At 40.5% G+C, this 25203-nt stretch overlaps 1 protein-coding gene across 1 annotated transcript in view; it reads right to left on the bottom strand.

Moving 5' to 3' along the window:
* Positions 1-25203, bottom strand: part of LOC124553474 (zinc finger protein 227-like) — an 82261-nt gene that overhangs the window by 36743 nt on the left and 20315 nt on the right. Inside the window, exons 4-8 of the mRNA XM_047127331.1 lie at positions 24482-24550; positions 23466-23522; positions 22261-22329; positions 20802-20858; positions 3697-3756 (exon numbers count right to left, since the gene is read on the bottom strand). Of these exons, the coding sequence (XP_046983287.1) occupies positions 3697-3756; positions 20802-20858; positions 22261-22329; positions 23466-23522; positions 24482-24550 (312 nt within the window). The remainder of the gene's footprint in view (positions 1-3696; positions 3757-20801; positions 20859-22260; positions 22330-23465; positions 23523-24481; positions 24551-25203) is intronic.

Here is a 25203-nt window from a genome sequence, read left to right as displayed (position 1 = left end):
ACTGAATAACAGCGGGGATAGGCTACAACCCTGTGTCACTCCCTTCTTAACCACTGCTTCCCTTTCGTACCCCTCATATCTTATGCCTGTACAAATTATAAATAGCTTTTTGTTCCCTGTATTTTACTCTGCCACCTTTAGAATTTGAAAGAGAGTGATACAGTCAACATTGTCAAAAGCTTTCTCTACATATATAAATGCTATAAACATAGGTTTTCCTTTCCTTAACCAATTTTTAAAGTTTATTTTATCATTGTTTAATTAAATAGTGCTTTAGCTCATAATGTAAGCTTATTTTATCATTGTTAAATTAAACCAAGATTAAAATGTGATTTGCTCATAAATTTTTACCTCAGTAACAAAGGCAGCTATTCTCTACACATGTACGAAGTACGCCTTGCACCCACACTCGTTACGAAAATATGGTGCACCTGTTAAAGGATTAATGTGACCACTGCCCATATTCAATGTCAGCATGCAACAGCTACTCACAGAGGGCAGACGAGAGCACTAGCAGTTGACGATACATAAAGTGTGTCGGGGGGGGGGGATGTGAAAAACAGTGCAAAAGTTATCATAATGTGGAAACGGAGCAGTTAATCTGACATCGAAGAGAGAATGATCATTTGCTTTCAGGTCCAGATTGGAAGCATTTTCGAAACGTTTAAGTTTGTAATCTGGTTCCATGCCACCATGGTTAAAGTATACTGTGGATGGCAAAATGTCACTTTCCAAAACTGGTGTCTGATAACTGGCACACCACAGGCGAGAAAAGCACATAACAGCTGCGGAGATATATGCAGGTGAATTGATAAGCAACTGACCACCCAGGTGAACAAAGGCGGCTATGGACAGTGTGTCTCCTCAATGATTTAACTTGTGATAAATCTCATTAATAGTTTGCAGGCAAAACTCCACATACTCCTATAATAGTTTCTTGTCGAACGTCTACGAGCAGTATAACCGAACCACAAAGTTCACAGTTTTTTAAGAATAATCGGGTACGTATGGAGCAGACACTGTCACTGGTTTACGCACGGCATAATCGTTTAACACTTATTACACTGTTAAGTTGAAGCATTGTTGTTATTCTAACCGGTACAGGTTACTAGTCCGATTCTCGGCCGTGGACTGACTGTTTCGTGGCCAAAAATCGGGCCTTTATATATCGTCACAATAAACGGTACTGAAGCTACACGTTGTTTGAAGATAAATCTACAGAAGTTACAATTAAAACTTAACTCATTAAATTAACTGAATACATCAAAAAATTGCGTCTTTTTAACAGCTCCATTTATTACAAGGTTTAGGCCAAATTATTTGTTTAAATCACTAAATTAACAAATACAGTTATGTAAACAATACTTTTGACAAAACCGTTAATTAGTTTGGAATTAATGAAGAGCTGGTTTTGCTAACATGTTTTTGAAGAGATCGAAATAGATATTTTAAAATTAATAGCATTTCATCTTCCAAATATTTACAATTATTACAGAATTTATATTTGTTTATATGTCAACAATAGAATTTAAGTTACGAAACAATTACTGATTTTGCCCTATAATGAAAGTTACTAGGAATAACCAAAATAAATTATAAAATCAAACATATACATAAAACAAAGCACAAAATTAGATCTGGTGTTAAATCCTTTAGAACTGAGGGCCAACCTCTCTCTTATGAAAGTACAGATTATATTCACGTGTGATAATGGGGAACAGTTAAAAGTAACAAAATGAATTTAAGGAGAGGCAGATGGCAAAACAAGAGAGGAATTAAAAATATTCCAGCTCGCTTCGTCACAATTCAGGAAGGGACAACAGACCGACAAGTACATATCTATTGTCAGTAACAATGTCAATGTGTACATGCAGTTTGTTTTTTCTCTGACACAATGGCATCTACCAGCAGGACAATGCAACATGTCACACAGCTTATTGCACTGAAAATGTGTGGGTCGAAGAGACCAGGTGAGTTTACCATATTCCCCTGCCCACCAAACACGCTGAATTTAAATCCGATCTAGAATCTGGAGGACCAACTCAATCGGGCCATTTGAGCTGTGGATCATCAACCGAGAAAGCTGTCACAGCTGGCCACAACACTGGAGTCAGCTTAACTCCAGCTGACAGTACACTCAAGCTCTACCAGGTGTAGAAGTACAAAATGCAGATTTTTTTGTCTAAAATACATATTAAATTCAGGGGACTGATAAATAGTGCTTTATTCAAATTATGCTCCATTGTTTGTTACACATTTTTCCCATCTTTCGAGCAATTTGTGAAAACAACATCAGCAAAAATTTTCCCCTTTGCTGCGAACCATTCATCGAGCCATTTCTTCACATCTTCGTATGAACCAAAGTGCTGCTCAGCAAGTGCGTGACCCATCATTGCAAACAAGTGGTACTCTGAAGGAGCCAAGTCTGGTGAGTAAGCCATAAGCTGCATGGTATAGAACGTTCCAGCTGAGTTTTGCCACATGTGAAGGAGCACTGTCACGAAGAAAAATGACTGTTGCCTCTTCAGGTTCTGTGGCCTTTTTTCAAGCAGTGAATGGGTCAAATCAGTCAACTGTTGTTGGTAACGTTAATATGAACTGTTTCCCAGGTTTTAACCGCTCATAATAGACCACGCCCCTCTGGTGCTTCCAGACACAAAGCATTGTCATTCTGCCAGAGCGATTCAGTCCCATGTTCGATATGGACGGTGTGCTCCTTTCACAATTTTTGGCACTTGGGATTCTCATCGTAAATCCACTTTTCATCCTCTGAAGTATACAATGCCAAAATGACTTCCCTTTGTACCGAGCAATCAAAATCACTCAACTTTCTGCGCTTTTCCTTTTGCCTGTCGTTCAACCCATCTCTCGTACCCGACTGGGAACAGCTTGTCGACTAACACCCAATTGCGCAGCAAGTTGTTACTATGTTTGGGAATCATCTTCGTTCAACGATGCTCACAATTCCACATCTATTCCCCCCCCCCCCCCCCCCCCCATTCTTTATCTGCAAAACTGAAGTCACCATTTTTGAAATGTCGAAACTATCACTGATACTTATCTTGTGATGGAGCATGTTTACCGCAAGTTTCTGAAGCAATCAGTTTTGATTCAACAGCAGTTTTCTTCATATGAAAACAAAAAGTTATTGCTGTATGTGAATGCTCTTTGTTTGAAATAAATTTCAACATATTGAGAACAACACAAGGTTATGCACACACTTTTCCAATTTATCACTCGTGTGCATCTGACACTTGGTGACAACAAAATGGCGGAGTGTCAAATCTTTAACTGCATTGGTGGAACATCTGTTGTCTGATATTCACATTTAATATTTGTATTCTATGATGGATTGCTGTACTATTTTGAAACTCTTCGGCTTTGTAGAAAGGTTGCACTTTATGAAGATCCTACTGAAGACCTGAAATCTGGATCCTGCTTTAATTAGGACGGATCCCATGTGTTTTTCCACGTTATATCCCCACCAATTATTACAATCAGTTATTTGTATGACTTAACTCTTACTGATATTCTTTTCTGGCTAGATAATTTTTATTTACAGTTCCATACATAAAATGAGACCAAAACATTATGTGGCAGTAGCCACAGAAAGCCAAACGAGTTACAGTACATGCAACAGACAAAAGAAAAGCCGTATGTTAGAGGTCATCAGGTAACTTTCAAACGAAAACTCACCTCATCTGCAAAATGCGGAGAATCCAAGTCTTTGACAGAGCCGTTGTCAATGTCACAATCCTGCAACAAACAATGTCTCAACACATCTAACAACATCCAAAATTTCAGGTGCTTCAAGAGAAACACAAACTAGGTTTCTCAGCTTTCCATGGAAGCTGACTTCTGCACCTTGGATGCAAATTCATGTTTAATTTTCTTCTGGCAAAGAATTCTAATTAAATTGTGTGTCAAAATTCTGGTGAAACATTAGTCTGACCCCACTTTTCCAGCTGTATGCGTCACATGGCGCCAGTGTGTCACCACGATTTTGCTTTCTGGGAGTGTTTCCCCTCAGCTCTAAAAATGCAAACCGTTTGTCAATTTAGCACACCGGTAGAAAAGTTATACTACTTCCCTCAGACAAGAAAGGAAATGGTACAAAAATATATCCATAAAAATTGGTTGACACGAGCATAGTAAGTATAGTTTGCACTTTCAATGACATTTTAAATAAAAGTTGTGAGTTACTTAGTTCAAAGTATGCACACATCAAGAGTTAAAAGGTTTCAGCCTAAATTATCACGATATTCACACACAACTCGAACAAGTAACATCCCACCACCCAAAAGACGCAAGTAGCGAAAGTGCTGAAAGAGATGAAAATGTGCAAGAGTCCACGAATATGCAGATAAAATTCTCATTTTGTTTTACTATTCCATTGGAGGAACTTCTCAGGCGAGTGTCACAGACAGATTCAGTCGGCAAAAGTCCACATCACAACAGGTGCCGCACAAAGCTACTGACACCGTACAGAGTGCTGAGTGGGACATCTAACTACTCTGATCTCCTCTCTACCTCCATTTAGGTAATACAAATCACGGCTGCTTATTCTGCTCGGGCATTCATATAACTGAACAAAGGAAGTAGGTTACAATACACTTGTTCGCCCACTGCTCGAATACTGCTCACTGGTGTGGGATCTGTACCAGATAGGGTTGACAGAAGAGAGAGAGAATATCCAATGGAGAGCAGCGCACTTCGTTACAGGATCATTTAGTGGCGAAAGCGTTACGGAGATGATAGATAAACTCCAGTGGAAGACCACAAGAGAGACGCTCAGTAGCTCAGTATGGGCTTTTGTTGAAGTTTCGAGAACATACCTTCACCGAGGAGTGAAGCAGTATATTGCTCCCTCCTACGTATATCTCGTGAAGAGACCATGGGGATAAAATCGGAGAAATTAGAGCTCACACAGAGGCACACTGACAATCTTTCTTTCCACGAACAATACGAGACTGGAATAGAAGGGAGAACCGATAGAGGTACTCAAAGTACCCTCCGCCACACACCATCAGGTGACTTGCAGAGTATGCGTGTAGATAAATGTACATGTAGATTTGCCTCTACAGGCCACGAATCCACCACCTTCAGTGCAGAAGCACAATTACGTTCGACCTCTGCAGGAATCTCAAACAAGTGAGTGTGGAGGGTAAGTAGCATTCTGTGGGAATGTGGGTCGGCACAGAGGCATGCCGAGACAGTGCACACAATTGTGACAGACACTGTGTCTGCATGGCGCTGTGCTTATGTGACGGCCTAGTAAGCAGGAGATACTGGGAACAACTCACAGTCTGGTACAAACGTTCACTTGTCGCCGCCAAATTCACGCAAAGTATTGATGCAACTGACAATAATTCCTGCCCTTTCCTTTCTCCCCCTCTCCACCTTAATTTACATAATGTCTATTACAGGTGTGGATTCCATGTGATGTCTGTCATTTCAGACATGCCAAAAAGAACAGACACCGTGCATTCATATACACTACTGACCATCAAAATTGCAACACCAAGAGGAAATGCAGATGATAAACAGGTACTCATTGGACAAATATATTATACTAGAACTGACATGTGATTACACTTTCATACAATTTGGGTGCATAGATCCTGAGAAATCAGTACCCAGAACCACCACCTCTGGCCCTAATAACGGCATTGATACGCCTGGGCATTGAGTCAAACAGAGCTTGGATGGCGTGTACTGGTACAGCTGCCCGTGCAGCTTCAACGCGATACCACAGTTCATCAAGAGTAGTGACTGGTGTATTGTGACAAGTCAGTTGCTCGGCCACCATCAACCAGACGTTTTCAATTGGTGAGACATCTGGAGAATGTGCTGGCCAGGGCAGCAGTCGAACATTTTCTGCATCCAGAAAGGCCCGTACAGGACCTGCAACGTGCAATCGTGCATTATCCTGCTGAAATGTAGGGTTTCGCAGGGATCGAATGAAGGGTAGAGCCACGGGTCGTAACACATTTGAAATGTAACGTCCACTGTTCAAAGTGCCGTCAATGCGAACAAGAGGTGACCAAGATGTGTAACCAATGGCACCCCATACCATCACGCTGGGTGATACGCCAGTATGGCGATGACGAATACACGCTTCCAATGCGCGTTCACCACGATGTCGCCAAACACGGATGCAACTATCCTGATGCTATAAACAGAACCTAGATTCATCCGAAAAAATGATGTTTTGCCATTCGTGCACCCAGGTTCCTCGCTGAAGACACCATCGCAGGAGCTCCTGCCTGTGATGCAGCGTCAAGGGTAACCGCAGCCGTGGTCTCCGAGCTGATGGTCCGTGCTGCTGCAAACGTCGTCGAAGTGTTCGTGTAGATGGTTGTTGTCTTGCAAACGTCCCCATCTGTTGACTCAGGGATAGAGACGTGGCTGCACGATCCATTACAGCCGTGCAGATAAGATGCCTGTTATCTCGACTGCTAGTGATACGAGGCCATTGGGATCCAGCACGGCGCTCCGTATTACCCTCCTGAACTAACTGATTCCATATTCTGCTAACAGTCACTGGAACTGGACCGACGCGAGCAGCAATGTCGCGATACGATAAACCGCAATCGCGATAGGCTACAATCCCAGCTTTATCAAAGTTGGAAACGTGATGGTACACGAGGCATCACAACGACGTTTCACCAGGTAACGCCGGTCAACTGTTGTTTGTGTATCACAAACCGGTTGGAAACTTTCCTCTTGTCAGCACGTTGTAGGTGTCGCCAGCGGTGCCAACCTCGTGTGAATACTCTGAGAAGCTAATCATTTGCATATCACAGCATCTTCTTCCTGTCAAATTTCGCGTCTGTGGCACGTCATCTCCGTGGTGTAGTTATTTTCATGGCCAGTAGTTTAATTATCAGGTTACATTATAGCAACTTTGACATTAACTCATGAACTACTGCTCCCATCGATGGTGTATTTTCACATGTGCACTCATTTTTCTCTTTGCAACGACGTTACCAACTTTTCTGAGCTGTGCCGGCTTTGCAGCTATCGATATTCCTTCAGAGGTGCAAACTTTTCGGCACCTGTGGGTCTGTCGCGAGGCGGTGCGGCAGTGAGCGGATCGACAGGTGAGCGCAAGAGCAGTTTTGGATGGGGAGAGGCGACAGTGACTGATGAGGGGAGGTAACCGGTTCGGCGAAGAGGTGATTTGAAAAGGAACTGTACAGGTGACAATTTTAACAGCTGTGTCTCGGGATGGTCTGCGCAGCCAAGCCATTGGTGGCTGTTAACCAATTACATCTTATTGCGAGATTGAACTGGTGACCTACTTCTCTGATGCTGCTGCACGATCATTTCGCTGACCTGATAAGGTGACATCTTTCTATTTATGTCTTTCACTGGCCACGCACCTTCTGCCTTCCGTATTGGAAGTGTACCTCACCTGACAGTAAACTATCAGTGAGTGCTCACTTATGAAAATCTGTTAGTAATCCATGTTGTGGTCGCACACTACGCAATTTGTTGTACCATTCTGATCGACCCATTGTTGCTCGGTGTCTAGTGACTTCAGCATTTTGCCTTACCATCCACACCATGGGGCTTATTGTGTATAATGTTTTAAAACTGAGTGTTTAGTTTGATCCAGACAATATTGTGCAGCTCCAACTGCACGATGTACCAGAGTACGCTAACTCCGTGATACACTCATGCAGAGGTTCAAATGTTGGCACCCACCAAGACCTCGATTATCGTGGTGGGTCCGGGCTACATCTACATCTACATCTACATCTACATCTACATCCATTCTCCGCAAGCCACCTGACGGTGTGTGGTGGAGGGTACCATGAGTACCTCTATCGGTTCTCCCTTCTATTCCAGTCTCGTATTGTTCATGAAAAGAAGGACTGTCGGTATGCTTCTGTGTGGGCTCTAATCTCTCTGATTTTATCCTCACGGTCTCTTCGCAAGATATACGTAGGAGGGAGCAATATACTGCTTGACTCTTCAGTGAAGGTATGTTCTCGAAACTTTAACAAAAGCCCGTACCGAGCTACTGAGCGTCTCTTCTGCAGAGTCCTCCACTGGAGTTTATCTATCATCTCCGTTACGCTTTCGCGATGACTAAATGATCCTGTAACGAAGCGCGCTGCTCTCCGTTGGATCTTCTCTACCTCTTCTATCAACCCTATCTGGTACGGATCCCACACTGTTGAGCAGTATTCAAGCAGTGGGCGAACAAGCGTACTGTAACCTACTTCCTTTGTTTTCGGATTGCATTTCCTTAGGATTCTTCCAATGAATCTCAGTCTGGCATCTGCTTTACCGACGATCAACTTTATATGATCAGTCCATTTCAAATCACTCCTAATGCCTACTCCCAGATAATTTATGGAATTAACTGCTTCCAGTTGCTGACCTGCTATTTTGTAGCTAAACAATAAGGGATCTTTCTTTCTATGTATTCGCAGCACATTACACTTGTCTACATTGAGATTCAATTGCCATTCCCTGCACCAGGTGTTAATTATCCGCAGATCCTTCTGCATTTCAGTACAATTTTCCATTGTTACAACCCCTCGATACACCACAGCATCATCTGCAAAAAGCCTCAGTGAACTTCCGATGTCATCCACAAGGTCATTTATGTATATTGTGAATAGCAACGGTCCTACGACACTCCCCTGTGGCACACCTGAAATCACTCTTACTTCGGAAGACTTCTCTCCATTGAGAATGACATGTTGCGTTCTGTTATCTAGGAACTCTCGAATCCAATCACACAATTGGTCTGATAGTCCATATGCTCTTACTTTGTTCATTAAACGACTGTGGGGAACTGTATCGAACGCCTTGTGGAAGTCAAGAAACACGGCATCTATCTGTGAACCCGTGTCTATGGCCCTCTGAGTCTCGTGGACGAATAGCGCGAGCTGGGTTTCACATGACAGTCTTTTTCGAAACCCATGCTGATTCCTACAGAGTAGATTTCTAGTCTCCAGAAAAGTCATTATACTCTAACATAATACGTGTTCCAAAATTCTACAACTGATCGACGTTAGAGATATAGGTCTATAGTTCTGCACATCTGTTCGACGTCCCTTCTTGAAAACGGGGATGACCTGTGCCCTTTTCCAATCCTTTGGAATGCTACGCTCTTCTAGAGACCTACGGTACACCGCTGCAAGAAGGGGGGCAAGTTCCTTCGCGTACTCTGTGTAAAATCTAACTGGTATTCCATCAGGTCCAGCGGCCTTTCCTCTTTTGAGCGATTTTAATTGTTTCTCTATCCCTCTGTCGTCTATTTCGATATCTACCATTTTGTCATCTGTGCGACAATCTAGAGAAGGAACTACAGTGCAGTCTTCCTCTGTGAAACAGCTTTGGAAAAAGATATTTAGTATTTCGGTCTTTAGTCTGTCATCCTCTGTTTCAGTACCATTTTGGTCGGAGTGTCTGGACATTTTGTTTTGATCCACCTACAGCTTTGACAGAAGACCAAAATTTCTTAGGATTTTCTGCCAAGTCAGTACATAGAACTTTACTTTCGAATTCATTGAACGCCTCTCGCCTAGCCCTCCTCACACTACATTTCGCTTCGCGTAATTTTTGTTTGTCTGCAAGGCTTTGGCTATGTTTATGTTTGCTGTGAAGTTCCCTTTGCTTCCGCAGCAGTTTCCTAACTCGGTTGTTGTCCCATGGTGGCTCTTTTCCATCTCTTACGATCTTGCTTGGCACATACTCATCTAATGCATATTGTACAATGGTTTTGAACTTTGTCTACTGATCCTCAACACTATCTGTACTTGACACAAAACTTTTGTGTTGAGCCGTCAAGTACTCTGAAATCTGCTTTTTGTCACTTTTGCTAAACAGAAAAATCTTCCTACCTTTTTTAATATTTCTATTTACGGCTGAAATCATCAATGCAGTAACCGCTTTATGATCGCTGATTCCCTGTTCTGCGTTAACTGTTTCAAATAGTTCGGGTCTGTTTGTCACCAGAAGGTCTAATATGTTATCGCGACGAGTCGGTTCTCTGTTTAACTGCTCAAGGTAGTTTTCAGATAAAGCACTTAAAAAAATTTCACTTGATTCTTTGTCCCTGCCACCCGTTATGAACGTTTGAGTCTCCCAGTCTATATCCGGCAAATTAAAATCTCCACCCAGAACTGTAACATGGTGGGGAAATCTATTCGAAATATTATCCAAATTATCCTTCAGGTGCTCAGCCACAACAGCTGCTGAGCCAGGGGGCCACTAGATACATCCAATTACCATGTCTGAGCCTGCTTTAACCGCGACCTTCACCCAAATTATTTCACATTTAGGATCTTCGTCAATTTCCTTCGATACTTTTGCACTTCTTATCGCTATAAACACGCCTCCCCCTTCACTGTCCAGCCTGTCTCTGCAGTATACATTCCAATCTGAGTTTAGGATTTCATTACTGTTAACGTCTGGTTTCAGCCAACTTTCTGTCCCTAGTACTATATGGGTGTTGTGACCGTTTATTAAAGAGAGCAGTTCTGGGACCTTGCTATAGACGCTCCTGCAGTTAACTATTAGCACATTAATATTGTTATTCCCTGTTGCATTTTGCCTACTCCTACCTTGCCGCGTCTCAGGAGGCGTCTTGTCGGGCCTAGGGAGGGAATTCTCTAACCTAAAAAACCCACAAGTGCACTCCACACATACTCCGCTACCCTTGTAGCCGCTTCCGGCGTGTAGTGCACTTGTTCTTCCATCTGACACAATTGAATGTTCCATTAAGGTCTAAGTGCACACAATGACAGCCCTCTCAGTTAACCATTTGGGGAAAGTTACGTCAGATGCACCTACTGTACTTCGCACCCTCTGTCAGACCGATAAATCAGGCCCGAGCGGCACAACCAGGTGTGGCCCGTGTCGGCTGCTCCGCAGGACGTTCATGTCTGCACTTGGCAGATGCAGTGAGCTGGGAACTATTTGTGAGGTAGTGTGTGATGTAAATTACTGGCTGTCTAGTTTGGAGTTCGTATGTAAGGTTACTGTTTCTTTTAAACGAATATATTTGGGCAAGGTTTCGAAACTGCCTGTAAGTAAACTTACAATAGCCCTTTAGGCGTCGAGTGTATTCTATTTTCTATAAAAATGGTATTACCTTTCGCATTTGAAAAGTTGTTATGCTTTGAAACTTCCAGAATGAGAATTTCACTCTGCAGCGGACTATGAAACTTCCTATCAGATTAAAACTGTGTTCTGGTCCGAGACTCAAACTCAGGACCTTTGCCTTTCACAGGCAAGTGCTCTACCAACTGAGCTACCCAAGCACGACTCATCCTCACAGCTTTAATTCCGCCAGTACCTCGTCTCCTACATTCCAAACTTCGCAGAAGCTCTCCTGCATACCCTGCAGAACTTTTATATTTTCTTTGGTATTTAAGGCCAACTGATGAGCTTCATGTACAAATGTTCTCTCACTTGAAGTTTATGATAATTGTTATTTCTGTTGATTGACTTTCAATAAACATTGTGAAGAATAAAAGGTGAATGCTCCTCTGCTCTACGGGCCAGTCCTTCCACTTAATCCTTTGGGCGTTTTGTGATATGCTGAGGTAATATCGATATCATTTCTGGTAACTAGTCTGGATCAACCTTTTCATATAACCCTTACATATGAAGTCTGTAAAAACTTGTTCAAAGAAATGAATTAAAAATGCTATCAGCAAAACATTTTGCTCCTCTCAAAGTTTAACAGAAACATCAAATTTCAGTTTATCAAATACTGATAACAGAGCACTTTCTCTGGAAACGAATGTTTTAAAGTATGAAACTTCCTGGCAGATTAAAACTGTGTGCCCGACCGAGACTCGAACTCGGGACCTTTGCCTTTCGCGGGCAAGTGCTCTACCAACTGAGCTACCGAAGCACGACTCACGTCCGGTACTCACAGCTTTACTTCTGCCAGTACCTCGTCTCCTACCTTCCAAACTGCTGTGAGTACCGGACGTGAGTCACGCTTCGGTAGCTCAGTTGGTAGAGCACTTGCCCGCGAAAGGCAAAGGTCCCGAGTTCGAGTCTCGGTCGGGCACACAGTTTTAATCTGCCAGGAAGTTTCATATCAGCGCACACTCCGCTGCAGAGTGAAAATCTCATTCTGTTTTAAAGTAGTTTACATCACCATTTCTTATTTGAGCATCACTTAGTCTGGTCATTAGGAAGCATGACTATTAGCTTTACCATCTATCAGTGAAGTCCCCTTGCTTTCTTTATGCTAATTTTTAGTACTTTTAAGTGCTGATTTGTTTATATAAGCAAGAACTGGAAGAGTACAAGGTTAGTTAAGGTAGATATCAATTCATGCCCATTTAAACACTGCCAAAGAAAAAGTGTACAGGTCAAAAAAAAAAAAAAAACCTGCCGCAGGTTAAGACACATTCATTCATCCAGGGTGTATATGTGGACACACACACACACACACACACACACACACACACACACACACACACACAAAAAAACCGGATTTCCCGGTTAAAAATACACTTCTTTCTCCTGGGTGAAAATACACTTTTACCATGTTAAGTGACAGTATACTCTTCCTTGGCACTGTGAAACTCATCAATCCTTTGAATGTTTATGGTTTTATATACCGACGTGGAATTTCCTGGCACTTAGGAAGAAACAGAACTCGGGACGGAGGGGGGGGGGGGGGGGGCACGTTCTGAAAAACCTTTGATGTGCAGCAACTTGTACGCTGCACATTTCCATATTACGAAGGTATAAATTTGAATTCCACCAAATACCGTATGTCACTTTCCAAAGCATTGAAATTGAGATTGCAACGCGCTTTTGTAATCCAGTCATAGCTCATGTCATGTGATCTCGCCAGCTGATGACAGCATAGGACACACAACGTAGTCAGCCAATAGCAATATCACTCTTAAGTAGTGCGAACACACAAATAAGAAAAGTTAATTGTTTAAATTAATATACATAGCATTCACATATAATATTGGTCTCTAAGATTAATAAGCTGGAAGAGAAGCTAAATTTCCGTATATAATGTTGATCTTTTATTGCGCGTGTTACACTTTTAGACAGATCACACAAATGTGCCAGTAAAATTTGTAATAACAACGTAAATGTTTGATCTTCTGGGCTCGAAATTCTTCTAAATGGTTGTCCTCTAAGAGTTGATTTTTAAGTGAGTCAAACGCTTTGTGATTTTAGAAATTCATCGTACATTCTCGCATATAGTTCATCTAGCATAAAAGGAAATTTGGTTTCAAACCACCATTCGCAATATTTTCCCATGACCTGTTAGAAATAGGTTCATTTCAGTAGTTGTCAGAGAGCACCAGATACTAGGTGTTACCGCACTTGCGCAGCTACGATGACGTAGGAAGTCAGTCTGTTCGTACGTGTAAAACATTAAAAGATCTCACATTATGTCATAAAAGAAACAAGACATCATCAGAGGATACTTCAAGACCATCGTAAATTCGTGAACCATACTAAAATGCATAATTCGGCTTAAAATGCATATTCGTATGTCCAGATTCGTATGTAAATTTCCTTGGAGTACCAGTACTGTATTATCTCCTGTTTCGTTCTTTATTATGATATAATGCCATACGAGCACTTGAAATGCAGCGAACAGTTGAAACTAGCCAATAGTGTGAAATTAAACACTTTGTTTCAAATAAATTGACTACCTGGTAGAAAAGATTAATAAAAGTCAAATCTCTTTAGAAAACCGACAAAAATAACTTCATTGTTCTGCAAGGCAATTAATGCTTGACTGTCAGGAAGGTGGAAATAAAATCTAAAACTAGTAACATATTTTACCTTCCGTAATTATTTGAACGTATTTTAATTCATTTGATAGCTACCAGCCGCAAAAATCAGTTTATCATCATTTAACGTGAGAGCAATAAACAAAGAGGAAGCAACAAAATCACTGAACGTAAACACAGGTCACGTGGCGACGACCCACCTCTCCACCATAACTCAGACTGCTCTGTGCATCAGCCCCAGATTTACTATATTTCCGAACTGAGGCAATATTAGATAGTGGCACCCAGCCACACTTCTGTAACCAGAAGCGAGAGAAGGTACTGCTCATACGAGACTCAATTGTGCATACGCAAGAGCCCGCCCGCAATGGCTCAAACGAATCTAATTTAAACAGTTGTCACGTCACGCTCATCGGAGGCAATTTGTTGTTAGGAAGCACTGCATAGTCTTCCTAAAGCTTTTGACACACTTTGCTGTTGGCAGACGCTTGTATGAGCACTGTGTTGTGTTGTTGTATATGGCGCATTTGCTTTGCAACTTAAGTTTTATTTTCGTTTTTCTTTCTCTCGTTCATGTTTTGTTGCTGCAGTATCATTCTGCAGTAGTGGGATACAGTAATATCCTTTGTTAGAGTATTGGTTCTTACCAGTCACAAAACACAAAAATTTAACTGAAAACTAATACAAAGAATAATTCTCAGAGTTCTAAACAATTCTCGGGTTTTTCCCGCTTTTCTCCCGGATGAAAAAATTCCCGGGTTTTTCCCAGATCTCCCGGTTGTCCCGGGTCGTATACACCCAGTCATCACATTCTGTTGACACCCAGTGGTTCAAATATGCTCTTCTATTTAAAGCAACTGTAGTTTCCCATGCAGTTTGGCTTTGCTACAACTATCAACAAGGCACGTGGGTCAATCACCTTGTGTGGCGATATTAAACAGCCCAAGCACTGCTGGGTGCTGCAGCTAGTAATTCTATAAATGTGGAAGAAGTTTCGTCAAATTATTTGCATGTTATCAAGAGATGTGAAATTTCCAGATATTATGTGTGTGGCTGTCATTAATGCCACATGGGTATTTCAACGTTAACAAAGTTACTGTTTACCGGATCTTGAAAGAAGTTTTATTGTGAGTCAGTCAATCAATTTGACCCTTCATACTGTAATTTTCAAATTAAATTTTACTTTGTGGGTAGACAGATTGACAGCCATCAACTGCTTAGGGAACATTTTACTTGTCTTGAGAGTTAAAAAGCTGTTTCCATTGAGTGACTTGCAAATCAAGAAAATTGTTAAGTATTAATCATTACAATCTTATGGAGTGGTGCGTAGGTTGGCTTCAGGCCCACAGTATAAGTAAAGAACCACCTACATATCTGGATGTAATCGCGAACTACTTCCTCTTAGTTGTCCAATAGCCTAGAAATTTGTTAAATAACTAAGAGGGCAGTTACAGTCTGCTAGTAGCTGAATTTCTAGGAGGGAACATGTTTGAGGGGCGAGAGAATTCACTCAGCAATTTACTGAACACAGCTGGTATGTTCCATTTTGTTCACTACCTATGTCCTTGGCAACTGTTAAGTTTGGTAGTTTAACCCTTCAACTGCTGGGGACGTTTTAACTCATCGTGCCTCGCCGTTCCCTGGCGCACCTGACGTGTTTAAGCGCGGCACTCAGATTCTGTACAGCACTAAGGATGTGTTGACACGTACCGTGCCACTGGCCGTTTCACCACTAGGGACAAAGGCACACCGAGTCACAGCTACCTGAGCGTGACAGACACGTAAATGCGCACAACTGTCTTTCCGCCCTGCTCTTCCAGTAGCTGTTCAGTGGTCTGACTGTATGGTTCGATAGTGCATACATGTATGTTGCTGTGTTCCCTCTTTGCAGAATATGACTTCGCTTCCTGTATTTTCATCAGTTTTCTTGTTTTCTACGGGAGAAATGTCACATCGGTGTGGTTGCACAGATAGAGAGATCCTGGATATGCTCACTATGAGTGACAGTGAATGAATTATCTGACGTTGGTAGCAGTGATGAGTCTTCGACAGAATCTCGAAGCTGTAGTCCTCAGTCCTTTGCATCAGAGGGGAGAGCAAGAATTACAGTCATCAGTTTCTCTGAATCCGAGGAATCAAAGTGACAGTGAAACAGTTCGGAAAAGACCACACTTAAGTGACACGTTTGACTGGAAAGAAACTGATTTTCAGCCGTTAAACCATTACTTTGATGACGAGTTCAGGACAAAATGTGAACTAGATACTGACCTAAGCATTCTTTCATTTTTGTGATATTCATAACTGAAGAACTCTTGCAATTTATAGCAGACAACAAATCTCTTTTACATTTACACCAGAGAAAATAATACGGAATCTGCGAATTCTCAACTGTCAGAGTGGAAAGACACTGGATCTGAGGAAATTTATTTTTTGTTGCTACTTGCCTTCTAATGGCGCAAGTTAACAAGTTAAAATTAAGAGTTTATTGGTCCAGCGACACACTTTTGAACACACTATTTTTCAGCGGAACTATGTCCTGAGACCATTTTTGCCTACTTCTGAGAATGCTACACTTCAGTGATAGCCCTGCAAGTACTGGAAGTGACAGTCTATTTAAAATTACGACGATTGTTGACAACGTTCATAAGACGTTTCATAATTCATTTCGTAACAATCACAAGCTTTGTATAGATGAAAGTCTCTTGCTGTTTCAAAGGATGATTATCTTTTAAGCAATTTATTCCAGTCAAGCAAAGCAGATTCGGAATAAAGCCATTTGTACCGTGTGACTGTCAGAGAGGGCATATTTTGGATTTTATTGTATATACACGCACAACAGAAACTGGGTTCCACAATTTAGGGAAAAGTGGCAACGTAGTGGCAACTCTTACGGGACGGCATTTAGAATAGGGTCATGTTCTGTATGTTGATAACTGGTACTCCAGCCCGGACCTCTTCTTCTGGCTTCACAACCACGGAACAGCCGCACGTGCCACTGTTCGTAAGAATAGGTGCAACATGCAAAAAATTCAGAAGAAATTAAAACGAGCAGACACAGAGTAAGTCCACTGACAAGATCCTTACCATCGAGTGCTGCGATAAGAAAGAGGCGTGCATGGTGACCATAAGTCACACGACACAAATGGTTGAAACAGAGAAGACTGACAAAAATACTGGTAAAAATTTAAAAAAATAAAGAAACCACAATGAATTGTAGATTACAAATAGAGTATGGGTGCAGTTGACCATTGTGACATGTTACTGAGCTCAGTGGGACCAGTGCGTAACACTGTGAAATGGTGCAAAAAATATTTTTTTTCACGTTCTGGATTTGTGCATTCTAAATGCTCATACTCACTACCGGTCGGTAACAGGGAGAAAAATGGCACTCGCAGAGTTTCACCTTTCTTTCGTAACGGAGAATGTAGAAAAATATATTCTAAAGAATAGAAAAAAAGCTGGTAGGGGAAGGCGCTACTATGACGAGAATCCTCTGCGATTCACAGAGAGACATTTTGCAGCTATTGCTGTGAGTGAACATCCACAGAAAAGTATGCTAATGCACCAATGCGTGTTTTCATGAAACAGACAGTGTGCCGGGAAACTAAATACCAATGCAAAACTTGCAAACTTCCATTATGTGTTACTCAAACAATGCCCGACTTCTTCATATGTCTTAGTTTCATGGCAAACAAACTGATTCGGTGGTTACAATGGCGAAATATCTATACTGTGGCAAATTTAATTACACCGAGTAGATTGTGCCAGTAAAACAAAACCCATATATTAACCTACATACGATACACTTAAATTATTAACATGAAACATACACAGTTATATTCTTTTCTCGTTAGTAGTACAAATATTGATCACATTCCGTCTACTTGTATAAAACCTGTTTTCCGTAACTGATTGCAAACGCCTTTGATCAACAAGAAATAACATGCCAAAGTTAATTCTTAATACTTTGCCTCTGTTGTTTGCCAATACTGGAAATTAAACTCGCTGTTTTGGAGGGGGTGGGGGGGGCTTAAAATGGGTTGTTCAAATGAGACTGGCTTTGAAGCAATAATAGAAAACGATATTTGTAAAAGAAGTATTGAATATATCCTGCTTTCATGTTTTCAGAACATTCAACATCTTTTCGACTAATTTATAGATTATTGGAAAATAGTTGGGGATTAAAATTTTTTATTCTGTATCTTTGTGCTATTAATCTATTGCACTCTAAATTTCATTTTCATCATTGTTTCATTCCAATAGATATGCAAATTGGAAGTTTACATTGTTTTCGGGGCTGATTATCACGCCCATATTGTTTTCAATTATATAACTTGAAATGTTTTATAGAACATAGTTTAGCAAAATCAGAATGGAATACCACATTTTTGACATTTTTAGAAAAATCTTCAATTTTGTACTCTATTTATTCAGTGCTGGAATGTGCTATGCAAAAATAAAACTTTAATATTTGAGAACCATGTGTTGTTAGGTTACTACATGCCAAGTTTCACATTAGTCATAGCAGTAGTCCAGGAGATACAAGAAGCCAAACTTTGAAGTTTTTTCGAGCACCTATTTTTTTTTTTTTTTTTTTTTTCTGGCAAGACTACACCACTTAATCTGCTTAATTTTGAAGAAGGAAAGAATTCCAGAAAAATGGGAGGAATCTATCATCTGTCCTATACCAAAGAAAGGAGACCACATGTGATGTAGCAACTATAGAGGAATCACATTACTATGTACAACTTATAAGATCTTGAGCATGTTCTTACTGAAGTGACAAACACTACATGTTGAGAATGTACTGGGATTCCAACAAGCAGGTTTCAGAAAGGAAAAGTCAACTGTAGACCATTTACATACAATGTGGCAAGTGCTAGCAAAGAGCTGGAAATTCCGCAAAAATGTTCACTGCTTTTTTGTGCATTTCCAAATAGCATGTGATAGTGAGAGTAGACAAGAAATATGGCGAAAACTCCAAAAGGGCTCAAGATCCCACAAAACTCATAAAACTGACACAGATATGCACCCACAGGACAACATGCACGGTGAAAGTAAATGGAAACATATCAGCGAAGTTCAAGGTGATGACTGGAATGTGACAAGGAGACTGCCTCTCCCCTCATCTGTTTAACCTGGTACTGGAAAGAGCCCTGAGAAAGGTAGCAAGCCTGGAGACAGGAATACAACTGGGAACAAGGATCAACACTTTGGCCTATGTGGATGATGTAGTTTTAGCAGCAGAGAAAGAGAAAGTCCTGATTCAGATGACAAGAATATTAATGGAAGAGGCAATGAGAGCAGGCCTGAACTTTAATATGGATAAGACAAAATACCTCGTAGTTAGCAGAGAAAATGATGACAGACCCCCTGAAGGTGGAGGACAAAGACTTTCAAAGGGTAAAAGACTTTAAATATCTTGGGAATATACTCAGTGAAAGGAACGAGATAGACCAGGAAATTACCGCACAAATACAAGCAGGAAACAGGTCAAGGTTAGCTCGGGGAAGCTGTTAAAGTCCTGGCTTCTATCGAGATCCTCAAAGACCGAGATGTACGGGACAATAATACAACCTGTAGTCTTATATGGTGCAGACACCTGAACTCCTGACATTTGAGAATGCCATCCTCAGACAGATTTTTGGGCCAATGAAGGACAGAGATGATTGGAGGAGAATAACAAACTGTGAATTGCAGGAGCTATACAAGTCAACGGACATTGTGGCAGTCATCAAAGAAAGAAGGCTTAAGTGGTACGGACACATAATGCGTTGAGAAGGCCAGATCATCATCAGGCAGGTAGTGGAGGAAGATACTAGAGGCAAAGGACCACGACTCCAATGGATCGATCAGGTCAGAGAGGATACGAGTATGCTGGGGCTGTCTGAAGAAGAATACACAGACCGAGGACACTGGACGAGGCCAATTGGTGAGGCCAAAGACCGACTGTGGTTTGTGTACCCAACACAGTAAGTATTTTTTGGCCAATTTTACCTACAATTTTCTGGCGCAATATGGCTCATAAAATTATTTTCATTATTATTCTTAAGGGAATATAAAGTTGTGCAAGATGGCCACATTTGATTTCTGTACAAAAACTATTGCCCAAGGTTTTACAGCTCAAAGTCGCCAAAAATACAGGCTGGCTCTGTGCAAGTCATAATCGGTCCAGAATATATCAACTAAAATTTTAAAACACCTGTACTGCTATTCTACTGCTTCTTGTAAAAAAAAAAAAAAAAAGTAATTGGCAATGGCAAGTCACTTCTCACTTCATTGGCTGAACTGGCCATTATGTATGCTTCAGGGTTTCAATATTACATTCATTTTGGCCCATCCAACTTTTTGCTTTTCTCCTTTTTGACACAGAGATGTTCAAACTGATATTGAACTCTCAAATCTTCTGCAAGTGTGAGAAAACTTCCAGCAACTGACAGGTACTTGCAGCAAGAAAACACTTCCACTAACTTGCAGAAGTTACTTCTGGGAGTCTTGCTGGAGGGGGCACTTCAACATCAAAAAATTTGCAGAAGCAGCTTTTCTACATGCACCTTGTGGAAGTTTACTTGAAAGAGGTCACATGCCTGACAGATCTCTATGGGGTAGTATTCTGACGCCGCCACCAGTCAGTTTATCGACTTCACATTCAAAATGCATAATAAAAATAGTTTGGAGTTTTAAACTTTTAGTATATTGCCCTACCCCACCCTCCCTCTCTTGTACTTGGCTACATTGGAATCACATGCCACTATACAAATCCTGTGCATAAGAGCAGTCTTATCACTAAATTTTCGTATAATAAAAATAAAAAAAGGCCCAAAAATCTGTGAGGTTCTTCAACTCCAGACCACCGATGACTATACACAAAGTGGACCACTGGTATTAAGATGCAGGCTTTTTAAATTAGATGCCTGTAAATATTTAGCAAAATTTTCTGTACCACATACAGTTAGAAGAATATTACAGCGAGTAGAATTTAAGAAAATAAATAAATTGACTTTAATGAAATAAAATATTTCAAAGAGTAACAAACACAAAAGTACTTACAATTTCCTCTTTGATTATTATCTGTGCTGATTCATGATCGTTCTGAAATGTAGGAACCTGTGAACAAAACAAATGAGTAGATTAGCCTCCTACAGAATTACAGCTGCTTTAACTGAAATGTAAGCAAATGCTAGAGTGTGATAATGGTCCCCACCCCTGAAATATCTGTTGTGATGGCAGCCTGATCTGTGGTGTAGAGTGTTTGGGTTAAGTTAGCATGTAATAAGTTAGTTATGAGTTGGTGAAGCTATAAAGGTTGTCAGGCTAAAGTCTAAATCAGAGACAGCACTGGTCACAAAGGTCTTTCCCTACTGCTCATAGGTTGGCAATATGTCAGCTGCATGTAACCAATGGGATGATAGTTTCACATAACCAACGAGAGGTGAGAAAAGACAATATATTTGTACGAGCTGCTTGGAAGTCTATAATATCGGTTGTTTCTTCCGAGTATGTCAAAATGTCTGAAGCGGTTGTTAAGATGGGACATGGGAGCACAGATTATTTTTCCATAGTGGATTTCACATCAATATTGATGTGAGAATATGGCAATACTCCTCCATACCTTGCTTGGAAAAATATAGTCTGCCCATTGTCCTCTCACTGGTGGTACAGGGACAGCAGCTAACACAACTCCTTTAGCCCTCCCCCCCCCCCCCCCCCCAATTCGACCCCAATACGACACTGCGAGTGTTGAGAATACTGCTGCATATAGTAAGTATCAAGATAAATTGACATAACCTATATTAGATAATGGGTAAGTCCCGAAGGGTACTTTTATGCGTATTATTTACTTATATCATACGTAAACAATGGAAAATGGATGGGGCAATAGCCCACTAAATAACTTCTTCCAAACCAATGCACAATTCACAACTGAATAACTTTCTTATACAGGGCATTCATTTTAAGTAAAGACAATGAAATATCTCGAGAACTACACGTCAGATCCAAAAATGTTTGATATGCTGAGCGAATACAACACTGCAGATGGGATTTCCAATTAGAAGTTATAGAATATTGGCATGTGCTACCTTCACCGCACAGAGGTGGGTCCACGTGCCACTGAATATTAAAAGGCTATTGAGTAACACGTCACAAATTACGACTGCTTATCCATTTCTATTCCTCCGATTACAGTGCCCTCTATGGAAAAACGAAGAAAATGCTTCAGACAAAACATACGTAGATTTTGCTGTAAAAATCTTAATCTGCAATAAAAACAGGGGTTCCCATTGAAGATTTCAAAGCCAGCCCCCTCACCCACATGCGTGGTGGTGGTGGTGGTGGTGGGGTGGGGGGAATTGTACCAGTGAAAGTCACCCTCCAAGATAAACAAATTGCAACTGTGCCTTTTTTTTTTATCTAATTTTTAGTTTGAGATATTTCAATGTCTCCAGTTAAAATGAACACCCTGTATATTACATACACAAGTACTGTATCTGGAAGGGACATAGCTTACCTTGGCACTATTTGTATCTGCTGATACATTTGGGAGACCCAATAGCTCTATCACCTTATCACCAAATTCCTGAAACAAAATGTCTTTTCTCAGTAAAGGCTCAATCCTGACGTTGGCTAGTATCTACAAATTACACACTTTAAAATTGCACACCTTACGTGTGAAAGTTATGATAAATAGTTCATTTATTCATTCATCTGATTTATATTTTTATCACTAAACACACACTTGCAATCATTACTAGCAACATACGTGTTTTTGCACAGAAGACAAATATTGGAATAGTAAAAGTAACTACAAGCTAACACATAGTTACTTTGTCCCAGCACCACACCTTAAGTTGACAGTTATTTCTGAATAATGATATCGATCAAAAGCTTATCACTGATTTCAGCCGTATTTACATGTTTGTCAACAAATGCCTCGTCTACTGTGAAATATACAGTTAGCTTCACTTCTTGCATTTTGTCCTCCATCTAAAAGGAGTTCCACATAATGCTTCTTTATTTCTGCATGACTTCTGCAAAGGTGCAACCACTTTACACCAGAGAAAATACACAACTTCAGAGAGCTAAAGACAAACTGGACTTCAATACCCCAATACAGATCGACATACTGCAAACTCACATAAAATAACACGCTTAAAACTTTTTAGTAAACTTCCAATATCTGCTCAGCGCTTGCTATGTAATATTTTCAAGTTTCTGAATTACGACTTGTTACTGAAAACCCATTTTACAAGATATCAGAACATTTAAAATAAACATTACCAATATTTCTTAAAGATGTGGAATTGAACAAAAGAACTTCACTGTAAAGTTGTTAATTGTACATTTAATGTCTAAACCTATTCTTCTATATAATGTTAATGGCGAATAAAGAATATAACTGAATTGAATGCATTGTCCAACAGGTGTTGCTACCTTTTTTACATATAAATATATAGTGAAGTATATACCTTTATGCCAAGAAAATTTGTAAATACACTTTTAAGTTCCCTAACACCACACCCTTGATGACTGGTGTTGTATACTGATAATGAGATTCACATTTTTATATAAGGTGTGCATAGAATTCATTTTAACAAAATTTTGTCACATAGTATTCAGTTGTGTTACATTACTTCACAGGGACCAGATTTACAGAAAGTAAATTAATAGAACATAAAATAAGAAATTGCAATGAGAAAACACAGCTGTACTTACAGTTTCCTCTTTGATTATTATCTGTGCTGAATTTTGATCATTCTGGCGTGTCGAAATCTGCAAACAACAAAACAAGAGAGTATAGTTAGACTGACACTACAGAATGGGAGCTTCTTTAACTAAGCTAGAATCAATGACAGGAGTGTGGTATTGGACATACACCCCTGAAGTCCTGGTTTTGGTGACGGAACAATCTTTAGCGTAACTGGTTGTCTAGGTTATGTTGGAAGGCAGCATTTGGTAGCCAGTTGGCAAAGCTGCAGATGTGAATATCACACTAACGTTCTCAGGCTAAAGTGTAGATCGGCACCAGAATCAGCCACAGTAGTGTTTCTTTACTGCTAACAAATTAGCAATCGTCAGCTTCACATACCCAATGGGACAACAATTTCACATAACCAAAGGGAGGCAAGAAAGGAGGCAAGAAAGGAGGCAACTTATTTCTATGAGCAGCATTGGAATCTATATACTTGGTAGCCACGAATACTTGGTTGTTTCTTTTGAGTACGTCGTGATTTCTAAGGTGGTTGTCAACAGTGCAATCAGAGCTTAGCTGCTTTTTTCACATACACAGCAGATCTCACATCTGTATTGATGTGAGAATGTGCCACTATTCCTTTGTCTCTTGTTTGGAAACATCTGCCCACTGTTCCCTCATTGGCTGTGCAGAGCTGGCTACTGACACACCCCCTTCTTCCCATCACACCTCTCAGCTAATGCTCACAACACTGTTGTGCAGAATACTCACGTACACCACTAACCTGAGCTATAAATTTCACCACTTTGCGTTGCAAAAACTTTTAAGGTCCAAGGTAAGTTCAGCAAACCTATATCAGATATGGAAAATTTTCTGACAAGTGTTTTGATACACGTTTTGTACATGTATTGTATGTAAATTACAAAAATTGAAGTGTTCCACTACGTAATTCTTAATGAACCAATCTACTATTCACAACTTAATATGCTTCTTACATATTATACACAGAAGTTCTAAATCCCGGAGGGACATAACTTACCTTAAGACCATTGGCATCAGCAGATACATTCTGGAGACCAAGCAGCTCTATCACCTTATCCCCAAATTCCTGAAACAAAATATATTTCCTTAGTAAAGGCTCACCCCCCTTACATTGGCTAGTACCTAGAAAGTATACACCTTATGTGTGGAAGCAATGGTAAATGGTTCCTTCGATCTTATATTTGTATATTTGAACAATTTAACATTCAGAACTTCAGAACACACACACACACACACACACACACACACACAAACACAATTTGTTCTGCATGGAGTACAAACGATGAGGAATGACGCTGAGCAAAAGCTCATTGGTGATTTCAGCCTCATTTACGTGCTTGTCAACAAACTCCACCTCTACTGGGAAGTAACTAGTTAGCTTTACTCCTTATACTTCATTCTCGGTCTGCATTTAATGCAGCTCTTCGCACCAGTCTGTCCTTTGCAAGCCTCTCCATCTCTGCACAACTCCTGTCTGCCACATTAATTAGAAGCTGCTTAATGTATTCCAGTCTCGGTCTCCTCCTCCAATTTCTACCCCTGCACTTCTTTCCACTACCAAATTAAGCATTCCTCAGTGTCTAAGAATGTGTCTTAGTGACCAACTGCTTCTTCTGGCCACATTGTGCTGTAATGTTGCTTTCTCCTCAGTTTGATTCAGAATGTCTTCATAAACTAAATTGGTTTGTGGGAAAAAGAACTGTGTAAATTTTTCTTACT

This window comes from Schistocerca americana, chromosome 11, assembly GCF_021461395.2.
Source record: "Schistocerca americana isolate TAMUIC-IGC-003095 chromosome 11, iqSchAmer2.1, whole genome shotgun sequence".
Lineage (NCBI taxonomy): Eukaryota > Metazoa > Arthropoda > Insecta > Orthoptera > Acrididae > Schistocerca > Schistocerca americana.
This window is presented reverse-complemented; position numbering and strand designations above follow the sequence as displayed.